The sequence below is a fragment of the Cryptococcus neoformans genome (genome assembly GCF_000091045.1).
Source record: "Cryptococcus neoformans var. neoformans JEC21 chromosome 12 sequence".
In the NCBI taxonomy this organism is placed as follows: Eukaryota; Fungi; Basidiomycota; class Tremellomycetes; order Tremellales; family Cryptococcaceae; genus Cryptococcus; species Cryptococcus deneoformans.
The window spans coordinates 659,287-686,786 of NC_006681.1; the positions used below are offsets into that span (position 1 = coordinate 659,287).

Genomic DNA, 27,500 nt, shown 5'->3' on the forward strand with positions numbered 1-27,500 from the left:
CCTTCAGAGTGCTGATTGTCCGTCAGAACTTGGATCTTTCATATCAAATATGGAAGTGCACTCACAAAGCAGGGTAAGTCGCTAGGATGTCGGCCGCCTCCAAGACGTCTCCCGCGTTGACGAGTGCTGAGTCGCCAAGCACTCGAGTGTGGAATGGAAAAGTGCCAACCTGAACGTGAGCCATCAGCTTCCGATTGTAGTGTTAGTAGGCTAAGCTTGACAAAGTCTGACCTTCTTCGTGATGCAGTTGTAAGCTTCCTTAATCTCCGCGGACAACGAGCTGATGTCCTTGCTAGGAGGAATCTGGTGGAGAGTCTTATCAAGATCAGCGGCTGGTTGTGGCTGTACGAACCATAAATTAGCCGATACCTTTTGGACGAGATAACCGGAAACTCACCGACGGGTCTTTGGCGTCTGTAATCCAGACCTCAACTGTGTACACTTCGCCTGTCTCAAAAGTTATCCCTTCCTCATGCTGTTTATCGCCAGATGGGAATAGATCAATCTCTTTGGGTCCTTGAATGTCGTACTGAGTATGCTGATGCCAGGAAGCTCTCCTCAGTATCTTATACCGGACTTACAATCCTGACTCAGCTAGACTTACATTATGGGCAAGTAAACCCGGGACACCACGATAAGGAGTACGCCTCATATATTCATCAACTTTCTTGACCAGATCGCCGTTTGTCGTACCAGGCTAATAATAATGGGAAGAGGTTGTCATTTAGTGCTACAAATTGCTCCAGGATGATGGTAAAAACCTTTATAAGGTCGAGAACCAACTTGGCTACTTCAGTGGCTGTTTTAGATAATTGTTTGGCAGCTAACGATTCCCCAAGCAGGAAACTGTAATTTGATCGCCCAATTACTTTAGCTTAAAAACACCCTATCGGTCCATGATAAAAGACGGCATTAACCACTTACTTCCCTCCCACAACGGCGCCGTAGCCCTACACGAGGCTTGTCAGTCCGAGTCCGAAAGCAAAATGTTCGAAAGCAAAATGTTAGGGATTGCGGCAACCCACATCAATATGGGCGCCCAATTGAAGTTTGAGCAGTTGAGAGCCATCCGCTTTCAAAAGGTTCCCAGACTTGAGAGCGTTGTTACAAATGATATAATCCAGCTGAGCCGTAGTTGGATGACATATACCTAGCGTTTGAGTTGTTAAGCTAACTGTATGCTTTTCCGGACTCGTAGTCACTAATCCCGCTTCGAAAAAAGGACCTCACCGTCGTTGATTTGGCCAAAACTTCGGTCCTGAATATACTTATCTCCAGCTTCGGAAAGCTCAGCAAGCGTAATGTCGCTGTTCATCTTTGCCAATTGTAAGGCATGGTAATAAGCCTCAGCAGCTAGACGTCCTGCTTGCACGTATTTCTCGTACGCTCTGAAAATGCTCTCTTCAGCAACATACTTTGGATTTCTGCACCCTTCCTAAACAGTTTCTGTTTCATGGAAACAGCACTCACTCGGCCGATCCATGGGCTGACATTATAGCCGGTGATCCCAGATATTAGGCTTTAAAAAAAGTGGTAGTGGAATAGTGATGTAATTGAATGCTGCCAGTTTATTATAATGAGGTGATAGGAGTATAAATATCGTTCCTCCATAGACAGGATATCTTTAATTATTCAGCTATCATGATCCTTTTGGTGTCTTGGGATAGCCGCTTAGCCGCTGAAGCACGGTGTCTTCGGCTTTATACCTTGGTCAGCGGTTTATCACAAGAATCCCCTAGCTAGTAGAGCAAGTATGTAATAGCCGCCCACTATTGCCTTTTTTTTAAATAAACAACGACCCATGCATGGTTTTCCTTGCTAGCTGATCGTGCAGTGTAGTAGACGCGACGGTGGAAAGTTATGGCAGACAGAATAAATTTAGTGGAAAAGTTTGGCTTCCAACAGATCTGTAGCGAATCTCCATGCATATCTAGACGACTATTTGTTGATCAGAAAACCGCCTAAACAAACCTAATTCGACCGCACTAGAAATAGCCACAACTAAGAAGCAGATTACGAGTCAACGAGCCCTCTGAGTCTTCTGAGGAGCACCATTATTGAACACAACGTCCGCATCTTGGCGAAGGCCGTTCGCCCCACGCTTAACACCAAAGCCATTATGAGTACCGTTGAAAGACATCCCCTCAATACTCCCATAGCCCCTGACATTGGTGGCCTTCTCGAGACGAGCACCAAGATCAGGCGATACTTGTCGGAAAATGGCAATTTGACGGGCAATAATTTCCTTGCGCTTGCAGGTCGACATGTGCCCGGCGACAGTCTGAATGAAACGTTCCTTTGACTCGTCGCTGAACACTTTCTGCCAAAGGGCACGAGGGGCGTTAAAGTCCTCAGGACGGATCTCGCTGAGGAAGCTGACAGCTTCACCGATAAATTGACCGTGCACTTTGTTAAGGTTGACGCGCTTCTCTCGGAACTTGATGGGCTCGATACTGGAGAGATAAGCGGGTCTTCCTCCCTGATTGTAGAAAGCCATGGCACCATCGCGTTGAAAGTTGCCCGTTGCGTAAGGGGTGGCCGATTGATTGACTGGAAGCTGTTGGTAGTTGGCACCAACACGGTGGCGGTGCGCGTCAGGGTAAGAGAACAGTCGGGCTTGGAGTACAGGGTCGGCAGAGGGTTCTACGCCTGGGATCATGTGAGCAGGGTTGAACGTCGCTTGCTCAACCTCAGCAAAGTAATTCTACAGAAGATCAACTCAGATATGATACCATAGTATTGCATTATAAGCTGACTTACACTAGGATTCTCATTCAAGGTGATCTTGCCTATAGTCCTGAGTGGATAATCTCCATGAGGCCAGACGTGGGTCAAGTCAAAGACATTGATCCGCTTCTTTTCCCATGCCTCCTCTGCTTGTTCTTGTGTCATAACTTGGACCTTCATCGTCCAAGATGGGTACCTGCGAAAGTAAGTCAGTAAACGTCTTTGAAGATGAATTTATCAGGAATAAAGTCAAAACGTACTCTCCACGCCCAATAGCTTCGTACAAGTCCTTCTGACCCCAGTCAGGTGATTTGGTAGATGCCTCCTCGCTCGTAAAGAACTTGTTGCCCTGGTCAGAGATGAGGTGGAATTGGGCATAAACCCAGTCGCCATTGTCATTAACGATCTTGAGGGTGTGCCCGTAATAACCATGCATGTGACGCCATCCCGCGGGAATGCCTCGATCAGACATGAGTATCTGTTTATCCAAGGCTGTCAGCATTTGGCGAGTTGGTTTAGTGTACAATATGATAACGTACCATGACCTGGTGAATGGATTCAGGATTCTGAGAAAGGTAGTCCCAGAACATGGTGGAATCATCTCCGCCGCTAAGATGGGTGGCTGGGTCCCGTTTCTGAGTGTGAATGAAGTGAGGGAACTTGGCTGGGTCGCGCACTACAATATGTCAGCAAATTATTTTTGTCCATTACGCTAGGTAAAAGGGCGTAACTCACGAAAGAAAACGGGAGTGTTATTCGCAACGAAGTCCCAGTTACCCTCAGCCGTTCTAAATTTGACAGCAAAACCACGAGGATCACTAAGCTTGAACGTCAGTTCAAGAATCCTAAGGAGAAATATTAGACTACTTACCGAGCAAGGTCAGGAGATCCCGATTCTCCCCCGACGGTTGAAAATCGAATAGTCAAAGGACAGGTAGTGCCCTTTTGGAACATGTTGGCGAGGCAGAGGTCCTCTAGGCCGTCTGTACACTCCCAGGTACCATGGGCACCTGAGCCCTTGGCATGGACCACTCTTTCGGGGATCCTATGCAAAAGTCAGTCCTCAAGGTTTAGGAACCAAGTCATGATCAGACTCACCTTTCGCGATCAAAGTGAGAGAGTAAGTCAATCAAATGGAAGTCTTGCAGAAGAAGGGGACCGTTAACACCAGCCCGCTGAACAGCATACGGGTGGGGCACCGGAACACCGTTGGATGTAGTATAGATACTTTGAGGTGCTTGTCAGTCTAGGAAGTTAAAAAAGGCGGGACCTTAATACGTACACCTCCTGGGACTTAAGGTCCCTATCCTTCTCGTATGATCGAACAGTCAACTTTCCCACATCGTCCGCCAGAGCGTTGCCATTCTCTCGAGGGATTGAATCATTTTGTTTTTGGACCTTCAGACGCGCAGCAGAAGGAGGGGGCAAAGGAACAGGAACGGCAACTGAAGCTGATTTGGACGTCGACTTTGGTGTCGGAGTCTGAGGGATACTACCGTTCATGTAAGGACAGCCATTGAAGCGAGTGGATTCAGAGTCTTCCTTGGAAGAGCTAAAAGACACAGGCTCTTCGGATACAATGATTTCTTGACCGCCCTTGCGGAACACTTTGGATAGTGTGCCGTGAAGTAAACCGGAATAGGAACGGTCGGCAGTTGGCACAGGAGTGTAGCCAACAGAATATGCCGACTTGACTGAGTCGGAAGTAGAAGATACTGACGGAGCATCGAAGTGCGAACTGTTGGCTGGCGACAGGTTCTTGCGGTACGGCGTACCAGAGGCTAGGTTACGAGCAGACATATCGGGCAGATAAGACTGACAGAGATAGAGAGATGGTGGATCGCAGTAAGCACGGGAATGGGAAAGGAGAGCCGGGGGTGCATCTCATATTCCAAATATGTACCATTCTATTTGTCAAAGTCATGTATCAGAAGGATGAGTTTAGGCGAAGATAAATGGTCGAAAGCTGTTCACAGCCGCCCAAGCGCCAACCGCCAGTGACGCTCCCATATCCCGATGCGCCTGGCCGCGGTGGTTTTCATATCTCGTGCAATTGGTCAGCATGCCATCAACGCGAGAGAAGATTACGGTGTTTTCGACGGAAACAAGAGGTAGTGGATCATGGGAGATTTGCTGACTGAAGAACAAAAAAATGAAATTTAAATAAAAAAAGAAATGGAACTTCGCGGCAGCGCCCGGGCGACCACCGACCGCGAAGGCCATGTCCCCCATATTATTGATGATTTACGGGGCCCAATACGACGGCAGCAGAAATCCAAGCGGGCAAGTCTTGTGACGATAAGATAGCATTTATCGTCATCATCCTTCAGGACTTGTCGTATCAAGCAAAGTTCCAAACGTACCTTATTATTACGTTCGTCATTGTCATAAAGCACGTATTATAAAATGGGCAGTCGCCAGCCTTTTTTGGGCCCAACCACTTTCTGTCGATCCTACAAATGCTTTAGTAGTCTTACGCTACCATTCTTGAAGTTCTCAATAGCTTCCTGTTCGATTTTGCAAGCTCAGTCATCTTCACTATCCCCAGAGTCTCGGACGAAAAGGCTCGCCACCCGAGCTTCTTCACTATAAGCGTCTCCCTGCCAAAACTTCCTGATTCTACTTCAGTGCAATTCAATGCCCATCTAACTAGATAACTCGAATATCACTGGACTTCGCAATGGTTCTCATGCTGAGCCCGTGTGTTACGGGCTTGACTTTATTTGAGATATTGGTGCGCTTTGTATCCACCTTTGGGCGCGCCCGAAGTGGAAGAACAGGATACTGATGACATTGACGGCCAGAACATCGACATCGATAAGGAGATGGAGGATGATAACGTCGAAGCACGAGTATTGGGTTTATCAGAAAGGGACCAGTGCTGGCAGCCTCACTACAACCCACAGTCAACGGTAACAGCTCAGATGAGAATAAAGATAGAATAGCTAGGAGGTCTGTTTGGTATCAAATGCCAACAACAGGATAATAATTCCATGCAACTCGTTCAAAGTGACGAGCTATTGGAGCATATGTAGGTTTGTAATGAGCTAAGTAGGCGTAAAGAAGAGGAATTTCAACGGGCTGAATTGGAGAGGAGGCCAGATCTGAGCTGCTTGCGCTGTCTGAGATATAATAGTCCAATGGCAATGGTGCCAGGAAGGGAAAAGAAAATTAGGAATACAGAAAGAAAAGCATTGAAAAACATTGTCCAAGCGAAAAAACAGGCCGATTACGGATGGAGCATTCATTCCAGCTTCGATAAGGTTACAAACCCAAATTTGCGAGGTTGATCCATTATTTATTTATTCTTGGTCATCAGACGCAATGAATTCCGAATAGAGCAGAAACAGGAGGCGCAGAGAAGCGACGCAGACAATATAGCAATTACTACACAAATGAATAGAGATCCTGCATTCCAAACCTTTCCATCGCCTATACTTTTTCTCCACTTCATCTAATAGCGACTTATCCTTTCACTCGACCTCCTCTCAATTCCAGCCAATTACGCCTGGGGAACCTTGATAGCCGAAGCAGAGAACTCGTGCCACCTGGGGTTGAATTGCACATCTATTTCACCGTAGCATTAGCTCCTGGACATTTGAGTTGAGGTCGAGGCTGAACTTACCCAAAGCACGACCACCATAAGGCCATCCCATAAACTTCTCAGATGCATTCGCCGCGTCTGCCGTCTCCGCAAATTGAACGATACCTTCTCCCTTACTTTGACCACCAGAGTAGAGGATCTCGGCAAGGGTAACGGTGCCGATGGTCTCAAACAGTTCGACGAGGTCTTCGTTGGATGTTGACCACGGGAGCTGAAACATGGTTAATAAACTCGTGAACACGATCAGATACAGGTGGATACTCACGTTACGAACGAGAATCTGCTGGTTGGGCTCGGCGGGAATGGGCTCCAAACCCGATGGCGCAACCTGGTCGACAGCCATACCCTCACCGCCCTCAGGTCCGTTGTAGTCGGCATAGAGGTCGTTGCTGAAATTCCTACCGCCAGCAGCTGCAGCACCGCCGGCACCAACACCACCAGCGACCGCATTCATGCCCATGTGGCCCATGCCCATACCCCCACCCATGAACCCTCCACGGAAACCGCCTCGGAAGCCACCACGGAAGCCGAAACCGCCACGAGGGAAGAAAGCGCCTCGGAAACCACCTCGGCCGCGGAAAGCACCGCCGTGGGCGAATCGGTCCTACGATGAATTGTGAGCATTGAAGTGACAGCCCAGCTGGAGATGGAACACTGACCTCTCGGACTTCAAGGACATTACCAAACCAATCAAAGCCATTGAACATCTCAATAGCAGCCTTGGCATCATCCGCGTTCAAGAAGACAACTGTTCCGTTACCCTTGGGAGTACCGTCAGGCCTGAAACCAATATCGGCACGGATGACTTCTCCAGCTTGACGCATGAGGTCCTTAAGGTCTTGCCATGAAGCTTGGAGAGGAAGCTGTACCAAAAGGGTTAACTGTATTCACAGCAGGCCACAGACGGAAAACTTACGTTACCGACAAAGAGATTCCTGTTAGGAATAGCAGGGCCGTGGCCGTGGAATCCGTGAGGTTGCTGATTACCAAGGAAATGACGAGCTTCACCAAGGGCGATACCAATCTTGCCGGGGATGGGAGGAGCGCCGAATCGCGCAGTCTCTTCACGGTCTTCTCGAATAAAGACGGATCGACCAAAGAAGGCCTTGTCAGAGAGCTCGGCTTTGGCTCGCTGGGCTTCCTCCTGAGAGGCAAATTCGACAATACTGTAACTTTCATGAGAATTGATTGAACTTTCCTCATGAAATACTCACCCGCAACCCTTAGACTGACCAGCAGGGGTGGTGAGGACCTCAGAGAATACTACTTTACCACCACCTGAGATAAAATCAGCAAGAATGCCCGCTTCGTTGTATATCACTTACCTCGCTCCATGAAGTTGGCAAGATCCTTGTAATTGCAGTCATACGCCAAGTTACCCACATACAACCTGTTCTCTCTCTTGCTGACCTTGGCGTGAGCCTCGGCCTCGGAAGCAGGCGCGTTCATAGGCCCGTCGACACTCTTCTCCCAGTCCTGTCGGGGCGCACCATACCTACCTGAACCACGTCGGGGAGAACGAGGTCGGCCGCTACCACGGTGGTCACCACCATGACGGTCTTCCCTGTAACTTCGTCGCTCCCCACGGTCACGGGATCGAGAGCGGTCCCTGTCGCGCCTGTCGCGAGAACGAGATCGAGAACGCGAAGGGGAACGGTGTCGGTGTCGGTGAGGAGAGCGAGTTCGGGAGCGCGAGTGGGAACGAGAGTAAGATCTGCGACGCTGCTCATCGATATCCATCCCCCCATCGTCATCTTGCGTTAGGTCCTGAATCCACAATGGATAGAAAAAGTCTACTGCTCCAGCGCCCGGCCCCTCAACGTACCACCCGTAAAGGAAAGTCGACTCACGCTTCGGTAACGGTCCTCATCGCGTCTGCTGCTGTGGCGTTCTCGGCTCCTGCTCCTATCTCGATCGTCCCTTCGATCTGACGTCCATCCAATCCATCCATCAGCTCCTCCATCCTTCTATCCGTACCATACAATTTCTAAACTCCAAACTCCGAAAATCGAGGCACAAAGGAAAAGGGTGGATTGGGAAAGGGGATGGGGGCGGTGTTGAGGATTAAGATGGCAGGGTGTCCACGTCCGCTTGCGCGTTTCCCTTCGGCTCACTGCTTCAATCCCCGCCATCTTTTCTCATCCTAACTTTACCAGCCCAATATCCATTCGCCTGCCATCTGGCACATCTTTGGCTGACCATCTAGCCTGAAGATGGTAACCTCTCCGGTCCTTTCCGTTCTCGCATTCTTTCTACCCTACCCAACACAATCCAATCCCAAACCCAACCTTGTTCTAATCCAATCCGAAAAAGACCCACATCGATCTCCAGCCTCCGGGGCCATAGGTTCGTCGCCGCGCATTTCTCTGTCGTCTTCCATTGTGGTTGTAGATTTTCTGTCAAGCGTTAGTCGAGGAAGAAATATGAATGAAAAAGCATGAGTACGGCCCGGTTATGGCTCATTGATTCACGCGTACGACACCGACACCATATCGGACATTCGGCGATTCCTGAGTGTGGCGCTTTTTGGGGGCTCCTATTTCGTAACAATAGACAAGAAGTTCAACTCCAGACAAGGAGAGGATAAAAAAGCAAAGAATTACTTATGTTTTTCCAAAGTATTCTGCTTTATAATAATGATTTTTGGCTTATTCTATTTATGCACATTTCCATATGAGCATTATGTCATAGTAGAGTAACAACATAAAAAGTTTCCATTGCCAGATCAGGTTTCACTACAAAGAATTGCCCACAACCTCTATTATTCGACCATTCCAAACACGTCTCGCATAACTAGATGTGAACCCGGCCTTTGTCATCATCGATCAGTTCTTCTTTTGACATTTGTACGGGAATCGCAGATAACGACATCCCAGCTTCCAAGTCGTCAACAGAATCATGTCGGTGATCTTTAGCGAGGATTCGGTTCAAGCCCATTTTTGGAGCTTCGTACGAGAAGTGACTCTACAGCAACGCGTCAATTAGCTCTCATTGGGCTGAAAATAGAGCAAGTGACCAACCTCGACATATGTATCTGTTGAGACGGTGACGCCGGTATCTGCTTGACGCCTGCTACTCTTCTGGCCAGAGTTGAAGTCCTTCATGCGTATTATCAGTTACAGAACAAGGACGGAAGGTGTGTACAACATACAGAATTGCTGTAATAAGTAGAGTTATTCTGGCGTATAGTATCACGAGAGTTGAGAACGCTGAGGGCTCCCGTGAGATAGACCTTGGGAAGCATGATCCTTTCCATTCGGATTCAGCGGAAGTACAAGATTTGGCTTGGCCAGAAACTCACATAAAGAGAGTAGAGATCGAAGCCATTTCTCGAGACCACGCCATCAATACGATTGAAGCACTATGTCAACATGATGAGCGATGATAAACCAACTACTGGTTATATCCCGGCATACAAGATAGTAGGAGGAATCTGGGCTTCGACGGCGATCCTTTGACATGCTATCAGCTTACACTCCAACCTTCCAACCTGTACACACCTCATAAGCTTGTAGATGAGTTTGTCGGTGACAATCCACCCTGTTCGCGACTTGTAAAGACCCCACAGGATACCACCGGTGTTGATTAGATCAGAAACGATACAGGCGGTGGGCTATTATTTAAGTCAATGCTTTTGACCTTGTAAATTAAATACAAAGTTACTCACCCAGAGGTAAAAGAACACCGTTCCCGCCTGCGTTCCTGTCAGCTCAGAGTCGATAAAGACACAAAGAAGGACTCACATAGCTGATATCAGCAGAAAAATCCAACCTGTGATCGAGGGCAGTGTATCCGATAGATCCGATGGCGGACAATGATCTTATGAGGACATCAGCCTTTACTTAGGCCCAATTGAAGTCATAGCAAACGTACAAGGTGAAGAGAAGGGTTGCAGAGATGATCACGCTCCGGTTGTTAATTCTCCAAGCTCTCTCGCCGTAAAATGCCTTTCCAGGAGTGAATGAACTGACTATAAGCCGTCAAAGCTTGAAACTTACCTGCACAGGGATCTTTGTCAAGGAGCAGAGCAAGCCATACCATGCTGACCAGTGTTGAGAAGTGAATTGGGCGTACTGCCCATAGTTGTATGCGAACATGTTCACCTCCATTGCCCATGTACTACATGTTGTTAGCCCAAAGACGATATTGCAACCAAAATAATTAACTCACAAGCAGGTGGTTGCAACCGCTGCTGCTGTGGCGAAGTACTGCAGACATGTACACCAGTTAGAGAAGCGATCTTAGTGAAAGTAGGCGGGTAGGAAGAAACGTGCAATAACGAGCTTGATATGGACCGACTCGTGCTCTGTGATTAACAAATACCGCAGGAACTGGTTTCCAATAACGCCCATCATTAGCGCATCCACGCCAAGTCTTCCAAAGGTGGTCAGTAGGTGTTAAATGCTTTCAAGTTGACACTCACGATATGATTAGAGGAGTTAGGTTCCTAGCCAGGTCAGCCGTAATGGCTGCCTTGGAAATTTCTTCAATTGACGACATGCTTTTCAAGGGTGCCGCACGCTGGCAATACAGTGAAGTGGGGGATGGAAAGCAGACGATGCGGGAAGAGGGATTCAGGATAAAAGAGGAAGAAGTTGCATGAGAGAAAGCCATATATAGCTGGCAGTTGGAAACAGAACGGGCTGTCTTACCTTGATCGTCCATCCGGCATCACCTTCTACTCATGAAAGAATGGAGCAATCCGGACTCTTCATCAGTAAAGCCACCTTTCGGGCTAGGTAGTGCCTGCTGATTGCTGGTTGCTGGACTAAAAGTGTATCCTCAAAGGAATGTGCGCCCTGAGATAGACAAACACCAGTCACCGCTCAGGCGGATATCCTTTAGCCGCGCAGTTGCCATTTTGAAAAGGTACAAGGCTTGAGAGGAAGATGAAGTCTTTTTGGTAGCTAGTTAGCCAATGATACGTCGGGAAAGGACTAATCAAAGGGAATTCTCACTGAAAGTTGGAAGTCAACTAGAAGAAGCCGATCATCGGATCACGTTCAGGTTCAAAATTGGAAGTGTAGGAGGAAAGGAACAGGAGGAACGGTCAAGGAAGCGTGGGGGTGGGGAGTGGGGAATGGATAACGCACATGCACATACACTCATCACCGGAATCACCGTGCCTGCTTGTTTGAGATAGGCTGGGAAACTCGTCAGACGGCATGACAGTCCGTCAGAAGTATACATGCACAAGCCGCGAATCTCGCTATTGCTGATATAATCGCCTTAATCTCATGCAGCACTGTTGAACGTAATTAGTGTTCCGTATCTTCCAGAACTTGATTCGAACTAGGAGAGTGAAGCAAAAGGATGTTCATACAGTACACGTGACTTGTCAGGGCAAGCAGTATGCAGCAGGCCGCGTATTATACTACTGAGCTTGACTCCACATCGCTACATGGTCTTGCAGGCGGCTCTCAGCCCTTGATCTTTCAAATTGGGCATTCCTCACTCGTCCAATTGTAGGGGGTGGACAAATATGAGAATGCTTGGTCGCATATATGGAAGCGAAGAAGCGTTCAAGGAGACACAAGACATACCTTCCCATCAGACTCTTCCCCTCTCAATTGCTTGGGCCTTTCCCTTTTGGCTTCGGAAAGACTTTTACGAACACACAGGCAGAGGATGGAAGATACACCGCGGAGGATAAGACACACAAAGGATAAAAACACACAGGCAGAGGATAAAAACACGTAGGCAGAGAATGAAGACGTACCAAAGTCAAAGCTCGTGATTGATGAGTTCTTTGAAGGATTCTGTCGGGTTCCTCTGCCTGGAAGAACTAAAAGGATAAAAGAGCGAACACGAAAGAAACATGAAACATGAAAACACACTTTGCCGAGTTTGATCCGATCCAGTGATTTGCTTTGGAAAACCGAGAGACCGCCGCCGGCACATCAGGACACTGGTCCAGAGGCACCGATATCATGAACGTACCGAGATCCGGACAGTTTTGAGCGAGTTATCTTTGCTAGTTTGTGGACAGCATCAGGGGAACTTCGGAGACCGGCCAATGTCCGGCAAGTCGCTTGCATCAGGAATCACGTGACTGCTTCCTCTTGCTGACGCAACGACATTCACGCCGACGACGACATCTGTCGGAATTACAATTCAATGCTTCATTTCGTATTTGGTTTCGAATCAGCAGTTACAATTTTGATCTCGTACTCTTCTCGTCAAACAGGCCTCATTCCATTCACATCGTCAAATAAGGCTCACCATGCTCGCTGCCAAAAACTGCCTTAATAAATCCCTCAGAGCTTTACGTCCACTAACGGAGAGATCAGCTTCTCCCGTGATCGCTCGTTCGGCTCGCGCTTCCCCGCTCCTTCGTTCAAGGGCAACATCCGCAAGAACGTTTGTTACGTCCCTTCCTCGTCAATCCCAACCTCTTCCACCGTATGTCTATGTACCTGTGCTTTCCTAACTGCAACGCTCACCAACCTTCAGACCCCCAACATCAACGCTTTCGCACGACGAGTACGAACATGTTTCTGAGCGAGATATGGAGACGTTAAATGAAAGTCTGGAGATTTTCTGCGAAGATTTCGGGAATGGGAACTGGGAGATTGAGTATTCTGTGCGTGTTTCTATGGCATTACAAAAGGCAAGAGAGCTGATAAAACACCTCTGCTCTGGCGATGTCTCACAGTCTGGCGTCCTCAACCTTACCCTTCCCCCATACGGCACGTATGTCCTCAACAAACAACCACCCAACCTTCAAATTTGGATGTCGTCTCCAGTCTCCGGTCCTTCACGTTTTGAATACATCAACGGCAGCTGGGTGCATCACCGCAAAGAAGGTGTCAAGCTGGGAGAATTATTGAGCGGGGAGCTGAAAGAGATCTTGGAGAAGAGCGGTAATGAAGCGGCTGCTGGGGTTTGGGAGGGTGTCGGCTTACCATAGATGGTTCATGAGAGCTTTGCATATCTGTACGTACGAGTGGTTGATCGAGTTTCAGATGATGGTGTTGCATGCTCAAAGGACAAATGCCACTACGGCGGCTGGCTATGGACCTAAAACCAACTCGTAATACGCACGATACACAGTGGGAAATAGAGAGTCACAGCCTACTATACAGCAGGGCACATAATAGGGGATATAAAAAGTGATCAAACCCAAAACCGAATGAAGAAAAACACGGAAACCCGGCAGATACAGTAATAGAGAAATCGAACGTCCGCCCCATACAACGCACCAAACCTCGTCAAATCGTGAAAGTGAAGCCCATTGTTTGATAAGGCGGCGATTATTCAATGCGACAAGGCTCCGCCGTTCTCATGTGGCTTTTTGGCGACCCACGATGGCGTACTAAGCGTTCTGCAGCCAGTATGGATCAACGAGTCTACTAAGCTTTCCTTTGGAAGATGAACCTACGTTCTTTGGGAGGTGCACTACGCTTACAATCTTCGCTTCTTTCGATATGCAGATCCAATTTGTCCTTACGCCCCTATTCAGAGTCAAACTTTGTCAGGGACAGGTTGTCGACTGTAGATTTGTTGTTCACAAAGAAAGGTGAGACTTACAAATGCTTTGCTACAAGCAGGGCAAACAAAGGGTAACTTGTCGGCTTGATAGCAAAACATGAGTTATGATAAACCTCGTAAATGTGCATGGAAGCTTACTTACAATGCTTGCATTGCATATGGCGCTGGCGCCGAATCATTAGCTCAGGCATTAAGTTGGCAGATCGCAAGACTCACATCCATGTCATTCTTCCTTGTGAACCCTTCGCAGCACTCGGAGCAAGTAAACCTTTTCTGTTCACAGGTCAGCACACTCATTTCGAGTCATGTAAAGCACTGACGAAGTGTTTTAATCCGCTTAACGTCGTTCTCACGCGCTTCTTCGCCCGTCCTTCATTCACTTTTGTTGACCGTCCATCGGATGGCCTCCTTCTCCTCAACCCCGTTGATGTACGAACTGCGCGTGATGGTAAATTATCTGCAATTGGCACCAGGCTCATTGGCTCCGTTGTCATCAGAGGGAGATGGTCTGACTGATCAAAATGACATTTCGACTGAAGCTTGGATTCATTTAACTGCTCATTCATATCGAAATCGCCAGGGACAGTGGCCGAAAAATGCAGAGTTCCCGGCGTTGGTCTGGCTGTGGTAGCACTTGATGAGTGGAACGAGCTGTCGAAACCCTAATTAATGAAGTCTAAATTTTACGTCCTTGGAGATGGAAAAGAAGCTGAATACTTACAGATGTAGTGAACCCATTCTCATTTGTTCTCTTTCCTCTCTCGTTTACCATATCAGTGTAAACGGGAATGTGACTCATCGGCTCAGTTGATGTAAGAGGAAGGCTACCTAACTGATTAGGGTACGAATGAGATCTCGTCCGGAAAAGCGGCCTAGAAGATCTCGTACGATTTGCCGGCTGGGTTATGGGACGGGAAGAGACAGGAATGGGTGACGCTTGATGTTGCAACTGAGTATCACGATGAAGATGGGGTTGAGGTTGGAGCTGGAGTTCGACTTGCCGATGTTTGGCGAATCGGAACTTGATCGGTGTCGTGGGGGATAAACAAGGAAGGCTTACGGATGGGGGTACCATCGTGTCCGGAGAGTGAAAAGGGTCATTGAAAATCACTTCAAAGCCGTTGACACTTACTCCTCCTATACCGTGTTGACCTTGATTGCGACCTTGAGCGATGGGATCCCTCACTGCTGAATTACCTCCCCAGGGGTTTTGACCTGGTGCAAAACATGTTGTAGGTGGTGATACTGCCGCTGGACCACCTTTCATCAGCTTTTGGGCTCATTAAAGAATCGACCCACAAGTCTCACAAGATTTAGTCCCAGGATCCGACATACCAGAAGTCAAACCAAAGTCCATCGAAAGACACGCGAATGCAGCGGGCCCGGCACCGTCTGTCTTCGCGATCTCACTGTCACTCATCGTCCTTGGGGGTATCGGTCTCTGATGTATAGGAATGGAGTTCACAAGCGTAGGAGGAGGCGGCAATGGCTTCTCAGGTGGAGGAGTTTTTGATGCCAGAAACTGGAGAGAAGGACGAAGATCAAAGGTTTCAAAAGAGTGATAGAGGGGTAAATGTGCACTATCCTCGCGAGGAGGGAGAGTGGGTGGATGAGTATGTTGATGAGGGAGGAGAGGTGGCGAGCTGTTGTTTGGCGTTGGAATGTAAGATTGTGGGAAAGATGGAGTTTGATTGATGCTGTAAAACTTGGCCGGTTGAGAATGTGCATAAGAATTTGTACGCGGCGGCTGGAAACTGTAAGTATTGATTGTGGTTGTCTGATTATAGTATTGATTCACGGGCCTCGAACCGGAAGCATAGGTGCCTTCCTGACCACACCATTCGTAGCCACCCCAGCTTTGCCTAGTCTCCGCTGGGTCCCACGACGGCGCAGGGCTGACACCGAGTTGAGAACTGCTGCTTCGACATGGACTGGGCACCTGATACTGTATGGCGCTGTTGGTCGAGATACTACAAACAGAGGCATTACCCGCAATAGAAGGAGCAGGATGATAGAGAAGAAAAGGATGATCGAGGTGGAACTGAGGAAGTGGGGTGTCCGGCGTGGCAGACATCTTTGGCTTACATCAACCCGAGTGCGTGGGATGAAAGTTGAGTGAGTATATATACATGTGCCCCGCTTTTACTCCGTTTCCTTGGGCTAACCATCTCTTAGCCGCGTTCCTCTCAGAAACAGGAGCAAGCACAGACGAGTGACAATTGGTGACACTCCTTTCGATGCAGGCACGGCACGAGGCAATCTCATCAACCATCAAAATCTTAGCTGGTATGACCCCCTTCCTTCCAACCTGCCCCGCGTTCGTATTGGAGACGGTGTGCGGGAAGCTAGCGGCTGTGGAGTGTAGGGAAAAGGGCGAGTAAGGAGAAGAAGAGATCTGGTCCAGAAGTCCCCGAGCAACAGGGATGAGGAGCAGCACGGGTCAGCATAGGGTAGCCGTGCTTCAAAACTGTCGTTATGTGATTTATTCGAGACGCCAGTTTAGACTTACAGGCATACAAAACTTGAAGAAAAGATCAGTTTGCCTTCTTGACATTCTCCATCAGCTTTGAATAGTCAGGTGACACCCCTAAATCAAGGGTCATGGAGATGTGAATGGGTGCAAAGGAGAGGAAGAGATAGGAAACAAAGGAGGAAAAAAGGTGATGACGACTTTTGCTCGTGTATCTTTTAAGTGATCGTTGAATTTCAACTTCTCCTGATTTGGCTGAGACAAATCGAACGCTACCTTTGGCCTTTTTTGAGAGCACCTCTGATTAAATTTTCATGGCCACTTTTAATCATTTTTAGCCTTGCCGATGGAGAATGTGGAATATGATCTCTGGGATAGGGGTAATGCCGGCCTTGTTGATAGCCTTGTGTGCAGTTGGTGCATTTGGCGTTAACCGTTGACCAAAAATACTGTTTTAAAAGGAAGGAATTTCGTTTCTTCAATCCGCGACCAAACTCAACATCCATGCACTGCAGCCAAAGTACTAATTTACTCCATCTGGGTGTTTGTAGTAGTGGTACCTGTTAACTCCTCCCTCTCGTTTGGCTTGCTTTCTGTATCTCGATCACCTTGCAGGTCCACCTCCGTTTGGGCTTCCTCTTTTTTTACCTATCATGGATTGAAAAAAGACATCACTTAATTAGTAATTCGATAATAGTTTCACTATTCATCATTAGTTATTTTATTTCTACTCGCTATAACTATGACAGTGAGTATTGAATCAAAAGTGGGGTTGACTATCGGATGTTTCGAAAGTTTTTATTGATGGTGATCGGGCTGATTATGCTCAAGTAGTCGCTCGCACGCTGTTAGACTGATGATTGGGTCGCTGACTGGGATTACCTACAATTCGCTGTAAACACGTGTAAACAAAAGATTGCATAATGCATTACTGACGACTGATTTCTTTCCCCCTGATGGGCGTGATGGGGTTGATGCTGATGCCGATGCAGGGGACACATCTAATATCCTATAAAATTGGAAAGAAACGTCGGAACTCGTAGCGTACGATACAGTTGCAGTTATGTATAGTTCGAAAAAAAAAATTAAAAGAAGAAGGTTGTATATGACATGACAGTGGGAGAAGTGGAGTATATGAATGATAGGGAGAAAGTTTACCACAATTCAAAGTCAAGAATATGCGCAAAAAAAAAAAAACATGAATGTAGATCCGTGCTAGCTACAGTTTATCCGCTGGGGATCCTCATGAAAAAGATCTCCAGGTATGGAAATCTACTCGCCATACCACCCTGCCTCTCCGGCTCTTCCTCCATCATTCGTCTTCCGCCCATCCACCTTACCAAGCAAGCTTAGGCGGGGTTACCCTGGAAAATCAAAGGCCTGTGAGAGATGTCTGAGCTATCCCTATGGGACACATTCTCTCGACTGATGACGGAGTCAAACACAACCTTGTCCATGGGTCGTTCGGTCCTGTGCCCATGTTTCATTAGCGCCAAGCACAGCCTCACAATCGTAAACAGGAACATTTAGGGATACCCTTGAAGGGATAGGCCCCAGTTTCACTGTTCTTATTTTTTTATTTTTTTTATTTTTATTTTTTCATTTTCTATTTTTTTTTTGAATGAAACATGGTAACCCACCTGATTAACCAGAAAAACCATTCTTCCAAAGGCCTCAAGTTCAATACCAGCCTGTTAATCCTATGCGCCAAAACTGTGACGAAGAAACCTCCAACAGCGTCAAGGAGGTAATGATTCGCAGTCGCCATGATGACAAGCAGGATGAGGAGGGGGTACAAGAGGGAGATTGCACGGATAGGCCGGTGAGGGGAGTAGAGGAAGAGGGAGAGACCGCTGTGAATGACATTGAAAAAAAGTCAGTAGGAAGTGTGGGTCGCCAAGGAAAAGGGGACCCACATGACGAAGCTGTAGCCAAAATGGAGGGAAGGGAAAGCAGCCAGTTGGTTCTGGAACTTGTTGGTAGTCCAAACTGGGTGTGCAAATTCGTCAGCACCTATCAAGGGTCGTAACGTCAATTTGCAGAAGACTCACTACTAGCAGCCTTGCCAGTGTGCAAAGTATCAATGTAACCGAACTCTTCATAAGGCATGAGACGAGGAGGCATACAGGGCCAACTGGAGAAGACAATGAATGCAAGACAGTTGCAAAGCACCAAAGTACGACGGGTTGACTGGAAAATGTAAGGCTTAAAGTAGCGGTAAGAGTAAGCCATAAAGGCGATGGTAGCGGGGATGTGGACCATCGCGTAAGTCCTGCAGTATGGTCAGTACTATGTATTGGGTAGGCACATAACGAGCTTACTTGTTGAAGAACATCAACAACCAGTTAGTCTTCATGACAAACTTTTGCAACGAAAGTTCGCAGTCAATATGTAACCAACGCTCGATAGCAATTATTTCCCTCGCGTGCTTTTCAGCTAATACTCGGAAATCGGCGCCCATGGTAAGAGCTTGAATAGCTCGAGCGACCTGGTATATCCAGTATCTGTGAGTTGTATTAGCAATCGTTGCGCTTGTTACAGAAAGAGAATCGGATCGTACGTCAAGAGCCAGTACCAGACTTCCATCAAGAACGGAAACATGCCCAACAGCCGACTCGTCCATCTTCCCCTGAACCTCTCATTGCCAGGTACCCTCACAGGCCATTTCAAGAACATCATATCCTTCCAGTTCCAGGAATTGTCACCAGGAGGAGGAACGTCCTCGTTGGTAGCGGCCTGGGCTTGGACGATAAGTGAAGGAGGACGGCGGTTGAGGAGACATCCTGCGGTAAGAAGGGATGCAACGACTGTTGTGTTGTTTCCGGATCAACAAAAGGGGTTAAAGAGGGTTATCCATTGCAAGATAGGTGATGAAGGTGATGGAGAACAAAGGACGTGCGAAGCAGGTGATCAGTATTTTTACCGGAGCATCAGGTCGTCCGACCACGGCAAAGTGAAACGCTTACAGGCAGGCTCAAGAATGTATGACAGTGCGGGGATCTCGTCTGGCTTAGACATGGTGTTGGAGGTGTAGCTAAGAATAAAAAGGTGATGAAAAGATTTCACGAGGCGAAATTGGTTGCTGCGGTGCGGTTTTGAGGACCGAGCGTTGAGTGGCCGTTTACTGTGTTCTGCGAATTTATGTTGTAGTGTGAGATGTGCCGGCTTCACAGGTGGTGTATGTGCTGCCGCAGTGGTCCTGCTATACTGTCTCTGCTGGGCAGTAGTTGACTTCCAATACTGCGGTATACTCGCAGCTGACAAGAAAACAAAAAGCAGACCCTTACAGTAAATTCAACGAACGCCGAGCACGTCGTCTCGGCAACGGCCATCGTCCAAACATCCCGGGATCCGGCGTCCGGAGATTAATGTAATAGGCACCGCGTATACCCGATATGCATGAACCATGGCATGTGGCTTGCGTGGGTTCCAGCTTATTATGCTTGCTTCACTATGCACTGTACAGAGAGCAGTACAACACTACCGCAGCATAGAGCGTCCAGCGGCTGAGGGAAAAATGCAGAATGTACAACAGACTGACGCGCAAGGAATGCCGGTATGCAATATGCATGTTACAACCGTATCAAGCGTACAAGTACAATTTCTGATAAGTTGCTTCCAGTAAAAAGCGACAAACAAGATCCTCTTAACTATCCCATTGGTCACCGTTTTGACTCCATCTCTTCCAGCCTTGCTACCAGATCATCCATCGGATCACTCTCTGTGCGGCCGTGTGCCTGTGATTTACTATTGGGGCTCGTCACTGACTGTGCTGTCCCATGTGGAACTAGAGGTTGAGAAATGGAAGACGTTGGTGTATGGGAGGCCGATGTCGGCATCAGGACAGATGATGGGTTGTATCCTGGGGCAATCCGTTTGAGGTTATCTCGTCTAATGGGAAAGTTGATCAATCAGCATAGGGCACATTGCAGTGAAATTGACCTCTGGCCACGAGACAGCGTGTGCCTTCCTGAAGGAAGACGGAAAGAGGACTCAGACCCACTCTTTTTGTTCCTCTGCTTCTTCCCTTTTGTGCAAGATCTCGGCGCACTTGGCCCGTTTCAGAGCGATGGCTTCATGTGGCGAAGGATGTATCGAGAGGACATGTTCTTCAAGTGTGAAAGGGTACACAAACTACCAATGTCGGAAAGTAAGTGAGCCCATTTAATAAGTCTTCGAATAAAAGGGACGCTGATGGGATGTTAATTAACATATGCCAACAGTACTTACATAGGCAGTGATGTCCTCTGGTAAGGGATGTATCTCATTTGGCAGCTCGACCTATCCCAACATCTTTCATCAGTACAAAGACATTCACATGCCAGCAAAGGAAATCTGTATTACAGGCTGAGGGAGCCATAACGAGGGTGATTTGATTAACGGCACTGTAGCAGCGGCAGCATACTGCTGGGATATAGGGCCTGGGATTAGAAGGTGCGCATGAGCTTTTCGGAATGATGGCTTGAGGTTCGTGAGGGACGTACCTATATCCGATGTCGAGAGCATTTTTGGCATCTGCCTAAATACTTAGTATAGGGATTAAAGATTGGATACAGATGTGATGAGCAAACTCATCCGCCTCGTCGTTCTCGCCATCATTGCCCATTGTCGTCACTTGCTCGTTAAACGCGAACTGCTGTTTACCGCTGGATCACGTGACTTTGACTCGTTCGAAAAGGGAACGTAACGTTTGGTCCGCGATTTCGTTTCCTTCGTTCGTTTCTTGACAAGTTTGCTATTGTTGCCCTTCGAATTGCGTGAATCCACTATCAGAGCAGGAAAATGGCCGTCGACTCCGCCCCGGTGAGTTGGACAAAAAGTCTAAGGGAAAGTTCCTTCATGCGGCTGACGTCCTTAACAGCAAATGCAGAAATCTGCTGACCCAAACGCTCGATTGACTGATACTCTTTGCACCAGTCTTCGGAGACGGTGAGTCATGAGTCCGTACGTACCTTTTATATGCTCACGTCTCGTATTTTAAGGCAAATTGTTGGATCCTTGAACGTGGCTCTCGCAACGGCTGCTCTCATCCAGAACATCGTCAGAAGCGCTAGATATAACACCATCGACGAATTACTGGCCTTAATCAAAGCTGTTGGGCGGAAACTCACTGAGGCCAACCCTAAGGGTATGTACAGCTATCACACATCTGGAAATGTATCTCATGCTTCTCGTAGAACTTGCCGCCGCCAATATCATTCGTCGAATCCTCCGTCTCATTCGGGAAGAATACCGCGCCGCTGCAGCCGCCCATGTCTCATCCGCCCCTAACTCCATCCCTTCTACCCCTCTTATGGGTCCCAGCACACCAGGTATCAACGCACCTTTAGATCACTACCTTTCTGCCGCCCAATCCGCCACCGTCGACGCTCAGTATTTTCCCACTCATATCCAAATGTCCCGCCAGACTTCACTCTCAAACTTTGTGGCCATGCGTCACTCTCGAGCTCAGATGGAAAGGAGTGGCGCCCTTAGTGGAGGGACAGCGGAAGGATACTCAGCGAATACAACGAATTTGTTTGCGACCCCCAATGGGAATGGGCATGGCAGAGGTTCTTCTGGAATGGCGACGCCAAGGGCGAGTGTGGATAGCGATGAGTTTATGAAGCATAGTGCTAAGCTCAAGCCGTTATTGATTCAGGCCATTGAGGAGGTTGTTGGTGAGCTGGAGACCACGCATGAGGATGTTGCCAAGGGCGCAAGGGAGCACATTCACTCTTCGTAAGTATCGCGCATTCACTTTGTTCCCGCCGGACTGCTAATGCGAGGTAGCGAAATCATCTTGACCATGGGCCACTCGAGAACAGTCGAAGCATTCCTCAAGCAAGCCTACAAAGACCGTAAATTTACCGTCGTCGTCGCCGAATCTGCTCCGTCCTACCTCGGTCACTCCCTCGCCTCTTCCCTTTCCGCCTCCGGCATCCCCACCCTCCTCATCCCTGATTCCTCCATCCACGCCCTTCTTCCACGAGTTACAAAAGTCATCCTTGGCGCTCACTCTGTCCTTGCCAATGGTGGTTTGTTCGCGCTGTCCGGATCTCTTGCTTGTGCTCTCGCGGCAAAGACACATTCCAAGCCTGTCGTCGTGACTACCGGTCAATTTAAATTCGCGCCCGCGTGGAATTTGTACCATGAATACGGAGCGGTGGATTTCCAGGGACCTGGAGCTGTGATTGGGGAGCAGGGGAAGGGTGGAGGAGGGGGTATGGAAGGGGTTGAGGTTGTGGATCCATATTACGATTATATTAGGCCCGAGTTGGTAAATCTGTTTGTGACAAATGAGTAAGTGTACTTTTTGGATGTAGAGTAGCACGTGGCTAATTTAGTCTGTAGAGGCGACCACCCACCATCTTACATCTACCGCTTGATCAAAGAGGCGTACGATGATGAGGATGTAGAGATCTAGTCACAGTGACATCAGTATATGCATTTCTTCGAATATAAGGTATTTTCTATGCTTGGTATAAATACTTGCATGCCTATTCTTCCGCAAACAGTGCCTTCCTGAACCAATCTAATCTCTTATCCACTCTCCACCCTTTCCACCCTTCTTCATTCTCTGGCCCAAACTTCGTTTCCATCCTCTCCCAAACCTGCCTCAGAACTTCCTCATCACCATGAGTTACTCTCCCAAAAGCCTTGAGCACTGTCCACACCGCTTTTCTTCCAGGCGCTTTAGCATAAAGCCTCGCCTGCTTTTCAGCTTGTAATATATTCACGTCCGATTTCAAATCGGGTCCAGACTGAGGATCGGAGAATGTCAAAGGACTAAAAGATGGCAAAATCGGACGAAGAGTAAGGAAGGATTCGAATATATCTTGTAAAGCCTCCAAAGTCCATTCGCCATTACCTTCTCGAAACTTTTCAACTGGCCATTGAAACGGTTCAGCAAACATAGCTCCCCTCTCCCAGATCCCACTCATACGCTGTTCAAAGCTTCCTCCCAAACCATCTAATTCACCTCCACCCGACGCACTGGCAACCCCCAGCATCTTCCCGGCTTCACTCACTTGCCCCGCGTTCCCAAAACCACCAGTATCTATTGAAGGGGTAACACCGTGCTTGACAAACCCTTTGAAAAGCGCTGTGTAGTCATCGACAGAAGGGGTATGTCCGTCTTCGAAGATGTGCTTGAAGATGGTAAGCGTTGCGGGGAGATGGCCTTGGACGGATAAGGAGACGAGGAGAGGTGAATACGACCGGCGAGTTAGACGAACGGAGAATGGCGGGAGGGGAATATGGTGGGGAACGTGTGGATGGGTGCCGTCAAAGTATGATGGGTTGGGAAGAGAGGAACGGATTATAGAGAGGTCGTGAGAGTCCGTAGGACGTAGTCGGCCGTAAACTTCAGAGACAACGTCCCATCGTCCCAATTTGGCGTAAACAACCATTGCGTAATTGACTAATATCGACATATCCTCTTTCGTCACCACTTCCTCATCGAAGTTTTCTAACACCTTGTCCAATATCCCATTGACTTCTTCCCCCTTTCCCGCCCTATCGAGCAGTATCATGCGTGATAACCATGTGTGTCCATCCGCTTTAAGCCCATCCCGCTCCAAACGGTTACACCAATCTTCCAGCCTCCCTCCCTGCCCCGCAAGAGCACATAGATATATCAAATGATTCAATGCTGCCTTGTACCGACGTCTCCCACCGATATCTTTTTCAGGTGGCGGTTCGGGGAAGAGGGAACGAAAGGTCTTTTCGGCATCGACAAGGTTTTTGGTCTTGATTCGACGACTGTGTTTTGTTCTTGACGATAAAGCCAGTAATTCTAACCCTTGTGACGATTTCCGTTCGTCCCCTACTAGAGCTTTGATTTCTTCTAGCAAAGGCTCAATCTGTTCCTCCGCGACCTGTCTATCCCCTGCTTCACGAGCTTGCAATAATTTCAAAGCTTTTAAAACATCTTGCACTTCGCTGACTGTAAATAGCTGTGACTGGGGTGAAGACATATACAAGTCAGTGTAGGATTGAAGTAGTTGAGCAGAGGTGATATCTTGAGAAGGCGGAGAGGACGTTGACCGTTGAAGAGCGGAAAGAGCTGCAGAGCGTTCTTTGGGAGAGAAGGTATGTTGTGGTATGGGGGAAGCTTTGGTTTCTGGAGGTGGTGGTTTGAAATCGGGTATTGCCATGTGAGATAGGTGCTGAAGGACGGGATCAGGGCGTGGTATAGAATTGGCAGAGGCTGCTGTGGTTTGAAAATATTTACGGAATATATTCAGAGTACTATGATGAGATGGACGGCGGAGATAGTCAAGTTGACCCTAAGAGTATCATGTTAAATGGCTTTTTCAAAAATATCTGGGTCGCATACCTGGCACAGTCGTTCGCTCGCAAGCGTGGATCTTGGGCTTCCTTTGAGAAATGGATTGTATTCTATCACATAGGCCTGGTAAGCTGATGGCCCGGCAATTGAATGTGCTATCTTTCTTGCTGCATCATTTTGGAGGAGTGGCGCAGAGGTCACATCCCGTGAAGTCGATGAGAAACCTTTGGTAAATGTCGATTTGATGTGAGGGGATCTTTGCCTTTTACTTTGGATACTATGCTGAGTTGGATATTGGAGACAGTCAGGTTGTCCCTATAGATGACGAGTTAAATGTTGGTTTTTACACTCATTGGAAGGTCACGTACTTGATAAAAATCACCCCGTAAACTCGGTGGACTCGTAAATGCTCTTGTAGACGTGAGTCTTGACCTCCTTTTGGAAGGAAAAGATTCCGTCATATACGCTTGATAACTGGATGGCCCTGCAATCGAAACTGTCGTCTCTGCTGGGGGGCGAGCTCGAATAGCAGCCAGACATCGAGCGCAAGGCTTCGTCGTCCTCAGTGAAGAGCTCATTGCAACGTCTTCCCAGCCCCCACCACTTATGGCTCCGTGTGAAAGGATGGCGGAAGGGAATGTGCCAGAAGATTGTCCCAACCTCGGTGTTTTGCCGGGTTTGTCTCAAAAAAGATGTCTAAAAGTCAGCGACGAACGAACCAGCAACGAACTGTCGAAATCATCTTCGCCGAAGGAGATTAATCGGCAAGTCACGTGACTTTGACTCTCACCGCAGCCACTCACTTGTTGCGTAAGTTAATTAAGTGTTACGTAACTTCTCCCTGCTATGATGGCTTCGAGGCTTTTATTATGTATCACTACTTGAGTGTTCTCACGAGTCTGGCCCTAGTAGTAATATGCATGCATATCTCGAAAGCTTGTGCCACCAACCTCAATCTGGATGAAGAAAAGCTTCTGAACTCACGACCATCGGTTGAAGGCATCATGTATTCTCCAGAGCGGCCGACGGACGGATGTGCGTCGCGTTGATTGTGCATCAAATCTTTTCATCAACAAATCACTTCATTCACACCTTCATTTGTGGCTAATTACCAAGTCTTGCGTAAGTAAGCTTTAGCACTGTGTCACTAAGGATAGAAATAGGTCATGCGAGTGAATAATCATTCAAGCCCGGAAGATCAGGTATCGCGCCAGGGGATGGTGAGGATTCGGACGCGGGAAGGATAGTGATAAGATGTATATATACAATCCTGTTCTTCAACCTTTTGGCATCCGTGGGTTTGCATATATGTATCAGCATTAGAACTGCAGTTCTGGTAATGCAACCACCCTGTGGCAGCGGCTGCTGACGGCCGATTATTGGACAGCGGACTTAATAAATAAGTAGTTGTGCAGTTATGCCGGTGGCGAGGATAACGGAACGCACGTCACCAATCGCAATCCACCAGCCAACAAAGGCGGGCACCCGTGAATAAGTAAACATCGACCCACTTCTCCCTTCTATGCGTCCCAATAGTTTTATCGCCAGTCGCCAGACTCCCGGCCAGAACGACCACGAGCATACATACCTATTCCCACAACATCCTTGGGCGGGGACCAATACGGTCAGTCCGCCTCCACTTGCAGCGCACGCCACCACCACTCGTAACCATCTCCCATCTCCGTCCATCTTCTCCGTTCACTACGCGCGCCTTCTCTGTCCTTTGATCTTTCCATCACTCTAGGGGCTGCACCTCGCATACTAGACGACTCGCGGGCCGCCTGGACCTCCACACGGACTGAGCCACGCCGAGTCAGCCACGCACGCATCGCATCACATCACCTTCGCTATCCGCGGTCGCAGCACTTTTACCTCTCCGCTTGTATCTTTCTTCAGAACACACCCTAACCACTCCGCTGGGCCTCTATAGCAATGCCCGACTCAAACGCGCAAGGATCCAGGGAGAAGGAGAGTGGGCATCATAGGTCACATAAGGAGAGAATAGGGAACTATGTGGTAGGTGCGGAGATTGGGCGTGGCAGCTTCGCTACTGTGTACAAGGGATACCGATCTGTAAGTGTGATTGGCGATCCCGCACGCCCATGGGTAGCTGCTGACTCTGCCTGTAGAAGACGAGAGTTCCCATAGCAATCAAAGCCGTCTCCCGCCAGAAGCTCACCAGCAAGCTGCTTGAGAACTTGGAGAGTGAGATCAACATTCTCAAGGTCATCAACCATCGGAATATCGTAGCTTTAACCGATTGCTTTGTAAGCTCACGACATCTTCCACATGAGTGCCAATACTAATGGTGTGCAGAAAAATGACACTCATATCTACCTTGTAATGGAGTACTGCTCTGGGTCTGATCTTTCTGTGTATATCAAGCAGCGCGGGAATATTCCAACACTGGATTTTGTCCCCAAAGCTGGATCGAGCATGGCATTGCTTCCGACGGATGACGAAGGGAAAATCTACTGGCCGCACCCGCCAACTGGTGGTTTGGATGAGAGAGTAACGAGATCTTTCTTGGGACAATTGGGTAAGCCATAGTCACTAGACAGCATTCAAACGCTAAACAGAATACAGCCCAAGCGATCAAGTTCCTCCGTGCACAAGATTTGATGCACAGAGACATCAAGCCTCAAAACTTGCTCTTACAGCCCGCCACAGAGACCGAAGTAGCTGAAGGACATCCTTATGGTATCCCTGTGCTCAAGGTGGCCGACTTTGGATTTGCGCGAATCTTGCCGGCTGCTGCCATGGCCGAAACTTTGTGCGGTTCACCGTAAGTTATCACATCGACTGTGGCGTGAGTATACTGATAAGTGTGATAGACTATATATGGCCCCCGAGATCCTGAGATATGAAAAGTACGATGCCAAGGCAGACCTCTGGTCTGTAGGTGCTGTATTGTTCGAGATGTCTGTTGGCCGTCC

General features: G+C 48.2%; 11 protein-coding genes across 11 annotated transcripts in view; 3 read left to right on the top strand and 8 right to left on the bottom strand.

Annotated features, from left to right (window-relative positions):
* Positions 1 to 1,621, bottom strand: part of CNL06010 (expressed protein) — a 2,074-nt gene extending 453 nt beyond the window's left edge. Inside the window, exons 1-10 of the mRNA XM_024658212.1 lie at positions 1,471 to 1,621; positions 1,231 to 1,388; positions 1,026 to 1,150; positions 925 to 950; positions 762 to 846; positions 605 to 697; positions 398 to 538; positions 232 to 342; positions 66 to 169; positions 1 to 11 (exon numbers count right to left, since the gene is read on the bottom strand). The exon at positions 1 to 11 is cut by the window's left edge and continues 453 nt beyond it. Coding sequence (XP_024513880.1) covers positions 1 to 11; positions 66 to 169; positions 232 to 342; positions 398 to 538; positions 605 to 697; positions 762 to 846; positions 925 to 950; positions 1,026 to 1,150; positions 1,231 to 1,388; positions 1,471 to 1,493 — 877 coding nt within the window. The 5' untranslated portion in view covers positions 1,494 to 1,621. The remainder of the gene's footprint in view (positions 12 to 65; positions 170 to 231; positions 343 to 397; positions 539 to 604; positions 698 to 761; positions 847 to 924; positions 951 to 1,025; positions 1,151 to 1,230; positions 1,389 to 1,470) is intronic.
* Positions 1,622 to 1,920: 299 nt separating this feature from the next.
* Positions 1,921 to 4,845, bottom strand: CNL06020 (CAT1 catalase, putative). Its single transcript, XM_568133.2, has 8 exons — positions 4,010 to 4,845; positions 3,826 to 3,954; positions 3,599 to 3,772; positions 3,463 to 3,545; positions 3,267 to 3,403; positions 2,988 to 3,205; positions 2,761 to 2,923; positions 1,921 to 2,704 (listed from the first exon to the last, which is right to left on the bottom strand). The coding sequence occupies exons 1-8, from the start codon at positions 4,525 to 4,527 to the stop codon at positions 2,021 to 2,023; spliced, it is 2,106 nt and encodes a 701-aa protein (XP_568133.1). The 5' UTR covers positions 4,528 to 4,845; the 3' UTR covers positions 1,921 to 2,020.
* A 1,136-nt stretch (positions 4,846 to 5,981) lies between these two features.
* Positions 5,982 to 8,754, bottom strand: CNL06030 (protein-nucleus import-related protein, putative). The gene is made up of 9 exons (XM_024658213.1): positions 8,651 to 8,754; positions 8,182 to 8,258; positions 7,657 to 8,053; positions 7,546 to 7,609; positions 7,248 to 7,497; positions 6,991 to 7,194; positions 6,597 to 6,935; positions 6,353 to 6,542; positions 5,982 to 6,294 (listed from the first exon to the last, which is right to left on the bottom strand). Exons 1-9 carry the CDS (start codon positions 8,709 to 8,711, stop codon positions 6,230 to 6,232), a joined length of 1,647 nt encoding a protein of 548 aa, XP_024513914.1. The 5' UTR covers positions 8,712 to 8,754; the 3' UTR covers positions 5,982 to 6,229.
* Positions 8,755 to 9,020: 266 nt separating this feature from the next.
* CNL06040 (expressed protein) lies at positions 9,021 to 12,164 on the bottom strand. Its single transcript, XM_024658214.1, has 16 exons — positions 12,051 to 12,164; positions 11,290 to 11,559; positions 10,984 to 11,227; positions 10,755 to 10,852; positions 10,606 to 10,705; positions 10,502 to 10,539; positions 10,330 to 10,450; positions 10,205 to 10,278; positions 10,075 to 10,150; positions 9,999 to 10,025; positions 9,832 to 9,944; positions 9,748 to 9,783; positions 9,633 to 9,692; positions 9,483 to 9,579; positions 9,352 to 9,429; positions 9,021 to 9,295 (listed from the first exon to the last, which is right to left on the bottom strand). Exons 4-16 carry the CDS (start codon positions 10,829 to 10,831, stop codon positions 9,125 to 9,127), a joined length of 1,068 nt encoding a protein of 355 aa, XP_024513918.1. The 5' UTR covers positions 10,832 to 10,852; positions 10,984 to 11,227; positions 11,290 to 11,559; positions 12,051 to 12,164; the 3' UTR covers positions 9,021 to 9,124.
* A 321-nt stretch (positions 12,165 to 12,485) lies between these two features.
* On the top strand, positions 12,486 to 13,552 carry CNL06050 (hypothetical protein). Its single transcript, XM_568134.2, has 3 exons — positions 12,486 to 12,733; positions 12,785 to 12,914; positions 12,987 to 13,552. Exons 1-3 carry the CDS (start codon positions 12,555 to 12,557, stop codon positions 13,239 to 13,241), a joined length of 564 nt encoding a protein of 187 aa, XP_568134.1. The 5' UTR covers positions 12,486 to 12,554; the 3' UTR covers positions 13,242 to 13,552.
* Positions 13,294 to 16,504, bottom strand: CNL06060 (expressed protein). The gene is made up of 9 exons (XM_024658215.1): positions 16,332 to 16,504; positions 15,131 to 16,217; positions 14,544 to 15,073; positions 14,143 to 14,484; positions 14,039 to 14,095; positions 13,965 to 13,986; positions 13,862 to 13,905; positions 13,713 to 13,785; positions 13,294 to 13,655 (listed from the first exon to the last, which is right to left on the bottom strand). The coding sequence occupies exons 2-9, from the start codon at positions 15,894 to 15,896 to the stop codon at positions 13,585 to 13,587; spliced, it is 1,905 nt and encodes a 634-aa protein (XP_024513917.1). The 5' UTR covers positions 15,897 to 16,217; positions 16,332 to 16,504; the 3' UTR covers positions 13,294 to 13,584.
* Positions 16,505 to 17,222: 718 nt separating this feature from the next.
* On the bottom strand, positions 17,223 to 19,544 carry CNL06070 (conserved hypothetical protein). The gene is made up of 7 exons (XM_024658216.1): positions 19,259 to 19,544; positions 18,853 to 19,099; positions 18,614 to 18,796; positions 18,344 to 18,564; positions 18,209 to 18,281; positions 17,933 to 18,145; positions 17,223 to 17,762 (listed from the first exon to the last, which is right to left on the bottom strand). The coding sequence occupies exons 1-7, from the start codon at positions 19,308 to 19,310 to the stop codon at positions 17,642 to 17,644; spliced, it is 1,110 nt and encodes a 369-aa protein (XP_024513881.1). The 5' UTR covers positions 19,311 to 19,544; the 3' UTR covers positions 17,223 to 17,641.
* A 301-nt stretch (positions 19,545 to 19,845) lies between these two features.
* CNL06075 (hypothetical protein) lies at positions 19,846 to 20,863 on the bottom strand. The gene is made up of 5 exons (XM_024658844.1): positions 20,777 to 20,863; positions 20,637 to 20,713; positions 20,523 to 20,573; positions 20,296 to 20,426; positions 19,846 to 20,183 (listed from the first exon to the last, which is right to left on the bottom strand). The coding sequence occupies exons 1-5, from the start codon at positions 20,805 to 20,807 to the stop codon at positions 19,955 to 19,957; spliced, it is 519 nt and encodes a 172-aa protein (XP_024514674.1). The 5' UTR covers positions 20,808 to 20,863; the 3' UTR covers positions 19,846 to 19,954.
* Positions 20,864 to 20,867: 4 nt separating this feature from the next.
* On the bottom strand, positions 20,868 to 25,249 carry CNL06090 (eukaryotic translation initiation factor 2B, subunit 2, putative). The gene is made up of 7 exons (XM_024658217.1): positions 24,933 to 25,249; positions 24,613 to 24,879; positions 22,768 to 24,562; positions 22,640 to 22,694; positions 22,174 to 22,557; positions 21,374 to 22,121; positions 20,868 to 21,312 (listed from the first exon to the last, which is right to left on the bottom strand). Exons 1-3 carry the CDS (start codon positions 25,140 to 25,142, stop codon positions 22,772 to 22,774), a joined length of 2,268 nt encoding a protein of 755 aa, XP_024513882.1. The 5' UTR covers positions 25,143 to 25,249; the 3' UTR covers positions 20,868 to 21,312; positions 21,374 to 22,121; positions 22,174 to 22,557; positions 22,640 to 22,694; positions 22,768 to 22,771.
* CNL06080 (eukaryotic translation initiation factor 2B, subunit 2, putative) lies at positions 21,020 to 22,761 on the top strand. Its single transcript, XM_568136.2, has 6 exons — positions 21,020 to 21,095; positions 21,154 to 21,221; positions 21,275 to 21,420; positions 21,470 to 22,013; positions 22,065 to 22,574; positions 22,626 to 22,760. Exons 1-6 carry the CDS (start codon positions 21,075 to 21,077, stop codon positions 22,696 to 22,698), a joined length of 1,362 nt encoding a protein of 453 aa, XP_568136.1. The 5' UTR covers positions 21,020 to 21,074; the 3' UTR covers positions 22,699 to 22,760.
* Positions 25,250 to 26,036: 787 nt separating the features above from the next.
* CNL06100 (serine/threonine kinase, putative) overlaps positions 26,037 to 27,500 on the top strand; it is a 4,456-nt gene continuing 2,992 nt past the window's right edge. Inside the window, exons 1-5 of the mRNA XM_024658218.1 lie at positions 26,037 to 26,637; positions 26,694 to 26,831; positions 26,881 to 27,103; positions 27,151 to 27,349; positions 27,399 to 27,500. The exon at positions 27,399 to 27,500 is cut by the window's right edge and continues 944 nt beyond it. Of these exons, the coding sequence (XP_024513883.1) occupies positions 26,497 to 26,637; positions 26,694 to 26,831; positions 26,881 to 27,103; positions 27,151 to 27,349; positions 27,399 to 27,500 (803 nt within the window). The 5' untranslated portion in view covers positions 26,037 to 26,496. The remainder of the gene's footprint in view (positions 26,638 to 26,693; positions 26,832 to 26,880; positions 27,104 to 27,150; positions 27,350 to 27,398) is intronic.

What these genes read in the sequence shown, in the direction of transcription:
- CNL06030 (XM_024658213.1), bottom strand. Translation starts at nt 8,711, where the DNA reads ATGGAAGACGACAGAGAAATGCGCGGCGACGAACCTATGGCCCCGGAG. An exon ending in GGTCAGTCTAAGGGTTGCGG is followed by an intron (nt 7,498 to 7,545) that starts GTGAGTATTTCA and finishes TGAAAGTTACAG; the next exon opens with TATTGTCGAATTTGCCTCTC. An exon ending in TTATGGTGGTCGTGCTTTGG is followed by an intron (nt 6,295 to 6,352) that starts GTAAGTTCAGCC and finishes ACGGTGAAATAG; the next exon opens with ATGTGCAATTCAACCCCAGG.
- CNL06070 (XM_024658216.1), bottom strand. Translation starts at nt 19,310, where the DNA reads ATGTCTAAGCCAGACGAGATCCCCGCACTGTCATACATTCTTGAGCCT. An exon ending in GTCTGGTACTGGCTCTTGAC is followed by an intron (nt 18,797 to 18,852) that starts GTACGATCCGAT and finishes TACAACTCACAG; the next exon opens with ATACTGGATATACCAGGTCG. An exon ending in CACTGGCAAGGCTGCTAGTA is followed by an intron (nt 18,282 to 18,343) that starts GTGAGTCTTCTG and finishes TTGCACACCCAG; the next exon opens with TTTGGACTACCAACAAGTTC.
- CNL06040 (XM_024658214.1), bottom strand. Translation starts at nt 10,831, where the DNA reads ATGTCGTCAATTGAAGAAATTTCCAAGGCAGCCATTACGGCTGACCTG. An exon ending in CTCATCTACAAGCTTATGAG is followed by an intron (nt 9,784 to 9,831) that starts GTGTGTACAGGT and finishes AGCATGTCAAAG; the next exon opens with GATCGCCGTCGAAGCCCAGA. An exon ending in CTACTTATTACAGCAATTCT is followed by an intron (nt 9,430 to 9,482) that starts GTATGTTGTACA and finishes ATACGCATGAAG; the next exon opens with GACTTCAACTCTGGCCAGAA.
- CNL06090 (XM_024658217.1), bottom strand. Translation starts at nt 25,142, where the DNA reads ATGAGCTCTTCACTGAGGACGACGAAGCCTTGCGCTCGATGTCTGGCT. An exon ending in TACGGGGTGATTTTTATCAA is followed by an intron (nt 24,880 to 24,932) that starts GTACGTGACCTT and finishes CGTCATCTATAG; the next exon opens with GGACAACCTGACTGTCTCCA. An exon ending in CGAGCGAACGACTGTGCCAG is followed by an intron (nt 24,563 to 24,612) that starts GTATGCGACCCA and finishes TGATACTCTTAG; the next exon opens with GGTCAACTTGACTATCTCCG.
- CNL06060 (XM_024658215.1), bottom strand. Translation starts at nt 15,896, where the DNA reads ATGTCTGCCACGCCGGACACCCCACTTCCTCAGTTCCACCTCGATCAT. An exon ending in GGATCCTGGGACTAAATCTT is followed by an intron (nt 15,074 to 15,130) that starts GTGAGACTTGTG and finishes AAGGTGGTCCAG; the next exon opens with CGGCAGTATCACCACCTACA. An exon ending in AGAATGGGTTCACTACATCT is followed by an intron (nt 14,485 to 14,543) that starts GTAAGTATTCAG and finishes TTCATTAATTAG; the next exon opens with GGTTTCGACAGCTCGTTCCA.
- CNL06020 (XM_568133.2), bottom strand. Translation starts at nt 4,527, where the DNA reads ATGTCTGCTCGTAACCTAGCCTCTGGTACGCCGTACCGCAAGAACCTG. An exon ending in TAACACTCCCGTTTTCTTTC is followed by an intron (nt 3,404 to 3,462) that starts GTGAGTTACGCC and finishes GACATATTGTAG; the next exon opens with TGCGCGACCCAGCCAAGTTC. An exon ending in CCTTGAATGAGAATCCTAGT is followed by an intron (nt 2,705 to 2,760) that starts GTAAGTCAGCTT and finishes GATCTTCTGTAG; the next exon opens with AATTACTTTGCTGAGGTTGA.
- CNL06050 (XM_568134.2), top strand. Translation starts at nt 12,555, where the DNA reads ATGCTCGCTGCCAAAAACTGCCTTAATAAATCCCTCAGAGCTTTACGT. An exon ending in CAATCCCAACCTCTTCCACC is followed by an intron (nt 12,734 to 12,784) that starts GTATGTCTATGT and finishes ACCAACCTTCAG; the next exon opens with ACCCCCAACATCAACGCTTT. An exon ending in ACTGGGAGATTGAGTATTCT is followed by an intron (nt 12,915 to 12,986) that starts GTGCGTGTTTCT and finishes GATGTCTCACAG; the next exon opens with TCTGGCGTCCTCAACCTTAC.
- CNL06075 (XM_024658844.1), bottom strand. Translation starts at nt 20,807, where the DNA reads ATGCCAAAAATGCTCTCGACATCGGATATAG. An exon ending in GCTCTCGACATCGGATATAG is followed by an intron (nt 20,714 to 20,776) that starts GTACGTCCCTCA and finishes TTCTAATCCCAG; the next exon opens with GCCCTATATCCCAGCAGTAT. An exon ending in CGTTATGGCTCCCTCAGCCT is followed by an intron (nt 20,574 to 20,636) that starts GTAATACAGATT and finishes ATGTTGGGATAG; the next exon opens with GTCGAGCTGCCAAATGAGAT.
- CNL06080 (XM_568136.2), top strand. Translation starts at nt 21,075, where the DNA reads ATGGCCGTCGACTCCGCCCCG. An exon ending in TGCACCAGTCTTCGGAGACG is followed by an intron (nt 21,222 to 21,274) that starts GTGAGTCATGAG and finishes TCGTATTTTAAG; the next exon opens with GCAAATTGTTGGATCCTTGA. An exon ending in CACTGAGGCCAACCCTAAGG is followed by an intron (nt 21,421 to 21,469) that starts GTATGTACAGCT and finishes TGCTTCTCGTAG; the next exon opens with AACTTGCCGCCGCCAATATC.